Source organism: Myotis brandtii, unplaced genomic scaffold (genome assembly GCF_000412655.1).
Source record: "Myotis brandtii unplaced genomic scaffold, ASM41265v1 scaffold304, whole genome shotgun sequence".
NCBI classification, from domain to species: Eukaryota; Metazoa; Chordata; class Mammalia; order Chiroptera; family Vespertilionidae; genus Myotis; species Myotis brandtii.
Window position 1 is genome coordinate 3,186,014 of NW_005361607.1, and position 9,766 is coordinate 3,195,779.

At 42.4% G+C, this 9,766-nt stretch overlaps 1 protein-coding gene across 4 annotated transcripts in view; it reads left to right on the forward strand.

Annotated features, from left to right (window-relative positions):
* The window catches only part of LOC102264243 (chromosome unknown open reading frame, human C1orf168), a 110,577-nt gene that overhangs the window by 77,066 nt on the left and 23,745 nt on the right, over positions 1–9,766 (forward strand). For all 4 annotated transcript variants that reach the window (XM_014542570.1, XM_014542573.1, XM_014542569.1 and 1 more), the window contains exons 8-9: positions 960–1,062; positions 6,528–6,687. In XM_014542570.1, coding sequence (XP_014398056.1) covers positions 960–1,062; positions 6,528–6,687 — 263 coding nt within the window. The remainder of the gene's footprint in view (positions 1–959; positions 1,063–6,527; positions 6,688–9,766) is intronic.

Sequence of the window (9,766 nt, forward strand, 5' to 3'; positions counted from 1 at the left end):
CAGACCAGTTGCCCTCACACAAACCACCACAAGTCTGTGCTGTCATCGTCTTCTGGCGATTGTCATTTCTTTCTACTCTCACTATCTCCGTGTCTATCAGTGAGTCCCTCGTGTGCTCAGGCGGGTATGGACCAGGTCTGTGTGTGCCAGGCACTGGTGTGTGCATGGTAGGACTTCATCCTCAGCATCAGTGGTGAGCGGGTACACTGCTTCCACTCTACAGGTGAGAACTCGGGGCCCGGAGGGGCTCTGGAACCTGTAATAACAGAGCAGAGATCTGAGATGAGGTCCGTCTCCCTGGTCCTACCAGTGCTGCCATCCGAGTGGCTAGATGATACAGGAAAGAGAAACCAGTGGGCCCTGAATGGAGGCCTGGGCGTGCTGAGCTACTGGGCCTGGACTATGTGGCAGCATTTTGGATACTGGGATAGTCTCTGTTTTCTTCAAGTTCTTGGCTAGATTCCAAATACGGAATGGCACCAGCACTGTGATGAGTAAATACATGAGGACTGTGTTGTCATCAGTGGGACACAGTTTTCATGGAGTCAAACCCAGACCACGGTAGAGTTGAATTTGGATCACTGGGTGCGTGATCAATGCGGGAGAATTCCCAACATGACCTGCACACTCTCCAATTTGTCCACTGAAATACTGCATTGCTCAAATATTACAAATGTGTACTTCCTCATATGATTTAAAAGTTTTCTATTCTACAGATGCATTCCTGGAAAGGTATGCAGCAAACTGTTTATTTTTCTATGTGAAATCATACATTCCCGCTGGCATACACTAAAAAAACTGGTCCCCCTCACCTTTAAAAAAAAAAAAATGAAGAAGAGGAATTGACATCTGTTTGAATTCATTTTTCCCATTCATTTTCTTTAGGATTGAGTGGTACACTATTATCTAAACACTCTAAACTTTACTTTTTTTTTCTTGGGTATCTCTTCACATTTCAGCCCTCAACATGAAGATCAAGATAAAAAAATAAAGGAAAAAGAGCCGCATGAATTGGAACCTCAGAAAACAGAAAAGGATCTACATCCAGACCTTATGTGCAAGGTATCTGTGTTCCAGGGCTCTAGCCCAACAGTACAGTACAGCTGTGTCATAGGATCCATTCACTGGGTGACTTTTTAGAGGGTGAGGCATGCAGCTCTCAGACAGAGTCAGAAGATGCAGTGGGTTTTGAAGGCATTTTACCAAAGATAGGAACGTGACAACAACACTGAGCTCCAGCCGGGGATTTTCCACTGAGTAGCCCAATGCAGGCCTTTACAGTAGGGCGGGGCTGGTGTGAGTCCAGCAAGGCACCCAGTGGGCAAGACACAGAGATGCTCAGGTGCCAACCATGCACTTGCACATGCCTGGAGGGAGGATTCTGTGCTCTTTGTCTCTAAGCTCTGTCATCTCATCTGTAAAATGAGAATATAATCACCATCCCCATTCCTACCCTCAGTCACGATGATAAAATGAAATAATGTACATGGAAGTGCTTTGTAAGCCATAAGCTACCATAAAAATGAAATGTATTATTGTTGTCTATTGATTGATTGGTTGGTTGATAGTTTATTAATACTAAATACTTTATATGTGTGTGTATTGATATCCAGTTGACACTACTCCCTCCAAAACAGTGTGATTGGAGGCGTAAACAATAGATTCCACCAGGGCTACTACTAGTGCTTAAAAAATTCTAGATACTTGTATAATATCTACCTGTATAGAAATCGTATAATATCAAATTGTCTCAGGTTCTTCTGCAGGGATTGGATCTATCATCTTGGTGGTGGTGTTAGCCTGAGCTAGTGTGTCGGCCCAGGATAGGACTGGACCAGGTTGGGTGTATAATTCAGAGAATTATGAAAGACAGGGACCAGCCTGGCTGGTATGGTTCAGTGATTGAGCAGTGACCCATGAACCAGGAGGTCATGGTTCAATTCCCAGTCAGGGCACATGCTCAGGTTGTGGGCTCATCCCCCAGTAGGGGGTGTGCAAGAGGCAGCCAATCAATGATTCTCTCTCATTATTGATGTTTCTATATCTCTCTCCCTCTCCCTTCCTCTCTGAAATTAAAAAAATATATATATATATATTTTAAAAAAGAGAAAGACAAGAATCAGAGCCAGGGAAGCAGCACCGTACTTTAAGGCCAGAGGGCAAGGCCGGGGCAGGGCTGTAAATGGGGGATGAGGTCATAGGTCAGGAAATGATTAATTAGGAGCTTGTGAGAAAGACAGTAGAGGAGCCTGGTTAAGATGTATTGACCATTAAAGAGCAAAAGCAGGATGTGCTCTCAGTGCTGGCCATGAGACAGGAGCCAGATATGGGGTTGGACATATTCCTACATTCATTGAGTAGATTTGAGTTTGGGATATTATTAGAAGTTATTTGGAATGTGTTAGACAAATGTGGTGGGTAGTTTAGCTGGGCAGTGCTCTTTGAGGTCAAATACAAACTATAAGTCAGTAGATACATAATCCACTGTGATTCAAACTGACTCTAGGGCACAATCCCAAGGACAGGCCCAATGAGAATCCATGAACTACTTTATATGGGCTACATTGTGGGAAGGCAGCCACCATACCTGTGTGAAACATTGACTTCCCTACTTTCTTATCACTTTTTCCACTTAAAAACTCATTCTTGGCTATGTGACTAAAAAGAATGCCCCTCCTAACACTGTCCTCTTAGTTTTCTTAGATCCCACCAAGAACTCAGAAAATTCCATGCCTTTTATCTGTTGGTTACTTTAGCTTTTTTCAAGTACTTTCAAATATATCATCATAGTCAACCCTCATGTCCACTTGTGGTCAGAAGGACAGTAATCCCCTCTCCTGTGTCATGTGATCATTAGAAAATGCTTAAATGACCAGAAATGTTCGGATTCTCCTCTGTCTCCAGTGTCTCTTCCTGCAATGTATCCAGATCTTTCTGGAATGCAAATCTGAACAGGTTTCTTTCCTGCCTGACTCCCTGTCACTGTGAGATGAAGCCCACACACTGCCTCAGATGCAAAACCCTTCCCAACTCAGCCCCATTCTATCTTGTCTTTCTAGTCTCATTTCCTGTCTTTCTTCCCCTATTCTTTCCCCCCGGCCCTTCAAAGCTTCCCTTATCAGTAGCCTCCATACTATCCTCACAGGACACTAAATACCACATGCTTTTACTCATGCTGATTTATCTGCCAGGTGGATCCTTTAGCCCCTCAATCAATCTCTTATATTTTAAAACACAGTTTAATAAAACCTGCCTTCGAAGTCTTCCCCAACCCTGTCTCTTAAAACCAAGAGATTTTATCTCCTCCTCCTCTCTGTTTCATCTCAGTAAGCAATGCTGTTGTGAAAAGCTTGCCACATTATACCTTAACTAGAGGCCGGGTGCATGAAATTCATGCATGGGGGCGGGGGGGTGGTCCCTCAGCCCAGCCTGCACCCTCTTCATAGTAAGGCCAGAAATGGAACTTCTCACGTGGATGCTGATGCTCCCCAGCATTCTGTTCTTGGTCCTGTTTCTCATTCACTCTCCACCTTGACTGTATCCTCCTCCAGGGCAGCTGCTGTCTACATATTGGTGCTCAGCAGTCCTTTGTGTCATTGGGAACACTGTACCCTGCTCTTGCTACCCTGGGTCACACAGCACCAGTGGGGGGTGATTAAGAGAGTTCTGCCTCTTTGTAGCTTGATTTTTAGGTAGTTGACAAGGCAAAGCAGAGGAATTGGAGACAGATCCATAGGCACTATGTTATAATACAAGATGGAAGGACAGAGTGCTGCAGATAAGGCATGCCTGCTCGAGAGAATCGGGTAGATTCCAGAGGTAATTTGACTTGGACAAACTGAGAAGGGTGCTGTGTGTTTCAGCAATAGAAGATGTGGAAGGCGTGCCTGACAAAGGAAATGAAAGTAAAAAGGGAGAGTTGCTCAAAGTAGCCTGGTAGATTTGAGGGATTGTCAGAGTCTAGACTAGAACAAAAGTGCAGGATGGAGCAGAGGGAGATGGGGTGGAAAGAAAAGTAGGGGCCAGACCACTATGGAACTTATGTTTTATCTTACAGGCAATGGGGAGTTATTAGGCAATTTTGAGCAGGAATTTACTCTGGCATTGATTGGAGCAGACAGAAACTCAGAGAAGCTATCTATGGTTGGCCTGATCCTGGTCCCCCTCACCTTTAAAAAAAAAAAATGAAGAAGAGGAATTGACATCTGTTTGAATTCATTTTTCCCATTCATTTTCTTTAGGATTGAGTGGTACACTATTATCTAAACACTCTAAACTTTACTTTTTTTTTCTTGGGTATCTCTTCACATTTCAGCCCTCAACATGAAGATCAAGATAAAAAAATAAAGGAAAAAGAGCCGCATGAATTGGAACCTCAGAAAACAGAAAAGGATCTACATCCAGACCTTATGTGCAAGGTATCTGTGTTCCAGGGCTCTAGCCCAACAGTACAGTACAGCTGTGTCATAGGATCCATTCACTGGGTGACTTTTTAGAGGGTGAGGCATGCAGCTCTCAGACAGAGTCAGAAGATGCAGTGGGTTTTGAAGGCATTTTACCAAAGATAGGAATGTGACAACAACACTGAGCTCCAGCCGGGGATTTTCCACTGAGTAGCCCAATGCAGGCCTTTACAGTAGGGCGGGGCTGGTGTGAGTCCAGCAAGGCACCCAGTGGGCAAGACACAGAGATGCTCAGGTGCCAACCATGCACTTGCACATGCCTGGAGGGAGGATTCTGTGCTCTTTGTCTCTAAGCTCTGTCATCTCATCTGTAAAATGAGAATATAATCACCATCCCCATTCCTACCCTCAGTCACGATGATAAAATGAAATAATGTACATGGAAGTGCTTTGTAAGCCATAAGCTACCATAAAAATGAAATGTATTATTGTTGTCTATTGATTGATTGGTTGGTTGATAGTTTATTAATACTAAATACTTTATATGTGTGTGTATTGATATCCAGTTGACACTACTCCCTCCAAAACAGTGTGATTGGAGGCTTAAACAATAGATTCCACCAGGGCTACTACTAGTGCTTAAAAAATTCTAGATACTTGTATAATATCTACCTGTATAGAAATCGTATAATATCAAATTGTCTCAGGTTCTTCTGCAGGGATTGGATCTATCATCTTGGTGGTGGTGTTAGCCTGAGCTAGTGTGTCGGCCCAGGATAGGACTGGACCAGGTTGGGTTCCGTGGCTGCTGGCAGCCATCTTGGTTGGGTTAATTTGCATATAGTCACTCTGATTGGCTGGTGGGCATGGCTTAAGGCGTAGCGAAGGTACGGTCAATTTGCGTGTTTATCTTTTATTAGTGTAGATTATTTGTATGTATTGTTTCCATGCATATAAACTACTGTGTAGGTAGCATCTCTTCATTTCCAAAGGGTAGCATGTTGTCTCACCTTCAGTAAGTGTTCAACAAACTCTGGAAAGAGTTAGGTAGGAACAGAAGAATGGTGGGTAAAAAGATGAAATGTCAGCCGAAAGGCACCAAGTATTCCTTAGTGGTCAAGAGCACAGTGGTCTAAGGTCAAGTCCTGCCTCTGTATATTACTAGCTGTGTGACCAGATGCCGCAGTCTTTTGCAGCAAGGGTTCAGGAAACTGGAGAAGGGGCTGCAACATAAATGGATAGAGACTAGACAAGAAATATAAACTTGGAAGGCATGGGGGAAAGCCAGGCGGAAACCAGCTCTCTAGTGGGGTGGCTTCCCAAATGTCCGGACCCACGGCTTTTTATTCACATATTTTGCCCTTTAGCAAAATAAACATACAAATCAAAGGTAAAGTTTGGTAAACAGTAAAAGATTATCAGGTTAGACCACAGTGATCAGCAAACTCATTAGTCAACAGAGCCAAATATCAGCATTACTTCTTCAAAATAGACTCGCCTAGGCCAAAAACCGACTTCTGCGCATGGGCCACAAAGTTTCAATCGCACTGTACGTGCACCCGCACGTGGTATTTTGTGGAAGAGCCACAATCAAGGGGCCAAAGAGCCACATGTGGCTCGCGAGCCGCCGTTTGCCGACCACGGGGTTAGGGGAATTGCCTATAGCTGTTTGGCCAGCAGCAGGCTAATATAATGCTGATATTCAGCCCTGCTGAATATTGAGGACTTTTGAGGACTTTTTGCATTTATTATGACCTGCTAGACTTAGCCTTCAGCAACCAGATATCAGTTATTTAACATTCCAAACTCTTTATCCAGAGCACTAAGGACATTTCCCCAATGAGGTGTCATGAAGATTAAGTGAGATTAAATCTATAAGAACCTGCCTCTGGTCAGTGCTCCATTCTATCCTGCTGGTCTTCTGTGCCCAGCATTCGTTGGGCATTCAGAGGTGAACAAAAGACACAGTATGAGCCCTCATGAAATTCAGAGTCTGGTAAGACAGAATTAAATAAAATAATAAATAAGGGCTGTCTATGAGGAATTAATAAACAGCATGTGTAAGCAGAGAACTAAACAGGTAAGTCAAAGCCCTTCAGTACTCTCCCTGTTGCATGTGTTTAGGTGGGTTCCTATGAAGAGACGTGTGGAAAAGTCCCAGTGATGAAAGTTCAGAGACATATGAAGAGAATGCTGGCCAGAGAGCAGGATGCTGTGATTGACAGCATCCAGACAGAGGCCTGCCCTCAGGACCCAAAGCTGGCCAGGCACTCCCAAGGCCAATGTAAGTTGCATTTCTTCCTGGTTCTCCTCAGCATTATGATATTATTTTAAAGTGGTGTGTTGCCAAGATTTTAATTTATTTTCTAAATATTTATTGAACATCTGTTATATACCAAGTAACTTGCCCTAGTGAGGCAGCTGAGCAGTAGTGGAAAGACCACTGGACTTAGAGGCAGAAGACCTGAGTTCAGTCTAGATGCCAATACTTATTAGCCATGGGGTAAGTAACTTCATATTTCTGCAGCTGGGTTTCTTTACTTATAAAAAGAGATCATAATGTGGGCCTCACCAGGGTTTTTGAAGACTAAATTGAAAAGTATGCCACATAATAGGTACTCAGCAAATATTTGTTCCTTCTTTTTAATCTGCCAGATCCTAATGGGTTTTTTGTAGACCCATGTAATTGACACACTGATGCTATAGTATGATATCATTACTTGACTTTATTTAGGTTGCATTTTACCTTCATGCTAGTTAAGACACTTGATTATAAGTAACAGTAATCAAATCATACTATCTTAAGTCAAAAAAAAAAAAAAAAAAAAAAAAGAGGCTCCAGGGCCACAAGCAATACTACAAGGGCTCAGTATTGCTCCTGGCTCTGCTCCCTCTGGGTCACTCCACTTTTGAACAAATCCTACCCCTGTGGAGGCAAGATGGCATCTAGCAGTAACAGGCTCAGACCCTGCCCTCTTAGGAAGCCCAGAGGAAAACTGGAAATTGTCATATTCTCAACAGTTATAAGAAAAGGCCCAGCTTTGAATCTTACAGGCTCTGTTTGGGCCACATGCCATCCTGAACCAGTTCTTATAAATGGGGGATCTGATGCTCCGGTTGATCCATCTGGGTCATAAACTCACCCCTGGAGCTGGGGGTAGAATCAGATCTAGCAAAACTACCTAACGCCAGGTTGACAGATTTCCCAAGGAAAATAAGAGGGCCATTAATCAGAAAAGAAAAAAAAAGTAGACACTGAATAGACAAAGAAAACAGGTGTCCACTCCAACCCAATAAGCCATAGCAAACCACTGATATTTCAAAAAGTGTGAGAATCAGAGTTGTAAGAAGAATAAATTTGTAGTGATCATGAAATGGACTCAAGGACCCCAGGCTAGCGGGTCTCATCCCTGCCACACACCTTCCCTGCATACCCTCTGCTCTGTGCTCAGCTTATGGCTAGGTGCTCCTGTAACTTTGCTTGATCTCTTTCCTCTGTCTGAAATGCCTTTCTGCTCATTCTCTGCCTGCTGATGTGCTGTGAATCCTTTCAGGTCTGTGTCAAAAGTCACTTCTTCTGAGGCCTCGCTCGCCTCAGTCCATCTCTGCTTTCCCACGCTCCGGGGACCACAATTCCTCTCACCTGTTTCCATGACACTTCACAACTGAATGATTACGTTTCCACGTTAGGCTTTAGAGTTGAACATTTCTGGGATCCAGGACCACTATATTCAAGTCCTGTAACCTTGGAAAATTTACTTACTCGCATGTGCAAATGAGGCAGCTACTACTTATTTCCCAGTGCTGTTTTGTTACTGCATCCAAAGTGGCTGGTTCCTATGCTAAATAACTGTTAGTTCTCTCCATTTATTTTCATTTCTGGAAAACCATAGCATGCTTACATTATAATTCGTTGTGTACCTGTGTCCCCACCATGGCGTACTGTGAGCACATTGAAAATCAGAGACCATTGGGTATTTTTCTCTGTATCTCCGTAACAAGGCCGTCAGCTGCCTAACAAAACTTTGGTGAATAAGGAAAGAAAGAATCAATCAAACTTTAGTTTCTGACAATATAGTAGATGAGACGATCTGACTGTCCTGACAGAAACAAGAATTTTTTTTTTTTTAATTTATGGAAGTATCACAGAACTGATATAAAAAGAAAGCATTTACACTCCTGCAGCAACAGGACTCCTGGGAAGTGAGTGAGTGCCAAAGCTACTTTTGCCCTGAGGGTTGTTACTGAGCTCTGAGTCCCCTGAGCTCCTGTTCTGACTGCACGGCATGCAGAGTACAGGGGCTGCACCCCAGGGCCTGCCCAGGGTGAGTTTATAATAGGAGACTTTGTATAAAGTTGGGACCCCAAAGGATTACATCCACCCTTTAAGAATAAGCAAGACTATGCCTATAGATAACATGACTGTGTTGTGTACTTATAAATGTGTTACAATGGTAGCTCTCATGTGTTCTTACCACAATGAAAGAATTTTTCATTTAAAAAAAGATATGGTGGGGGAGACATATCTGATGAGGTGAATGAGAAAGCACAGAGGTAGCATTAATTTAAAAACCATGCCTTACGGTGTGAAGTGATGGAATTATTTGAGTATAGGGGGAAGTGGAAGAGAGGAAAATAAGTTGAAGTAAATAAGAGAGTTAAACAAGAGCCCTGAATATGAGGCTAAAAGCCCTTTTCATACAATTACATGTGTCCAGGGAGAGTCCCTGTAAGTTCGGGGATTATGCCATGATGAAAACAGCTGAAGAAGATTTTTCTGAGTAATCCAAACATTCCGCTTAGTCCAAAGGGGGCTGCTGAACCCATTAATAAGTTTTTGTAATACTTATGATGAGCAGCACAAAATGCTTAATTAAGGAGAGTAGGTATAAAACAGAAAAGTTTGAAAAAATACAAGTGAGTGTTTTTTAATATTCCTATTCAAGTAAGCCTCTTTTGAAAAAAATGTATTTCTCCTCTGATTGAAAAAAATAAAAGGAATTTCTAAAGTATGTACTTCAGGCAGAAGGAAAATAATCCCACATAGAGAATTCTGGATGCAAGAAAGAAAGCTGAGCAAAAGTATTCACCAAATAAAAAAATATTAGTGCCAATATTGACATTAATAGCCATACTTTGGGAGGGTGATCAAAGTTGAAACCTTCTAAGGTTTTTGATTGAGAGTAACAATATTAATTCACTTTAGCCTTAAAAGAGTTAGAATAGCTAGGATATAGCCATCAAAAGATAACAAAGAATAAAAGGCATACAGAGTAGAAGATACTTGATTTAGAACAAAGGACTAAATCAAAGGACTCATATATAAAATATATATTATATATATATATATACACATATATATA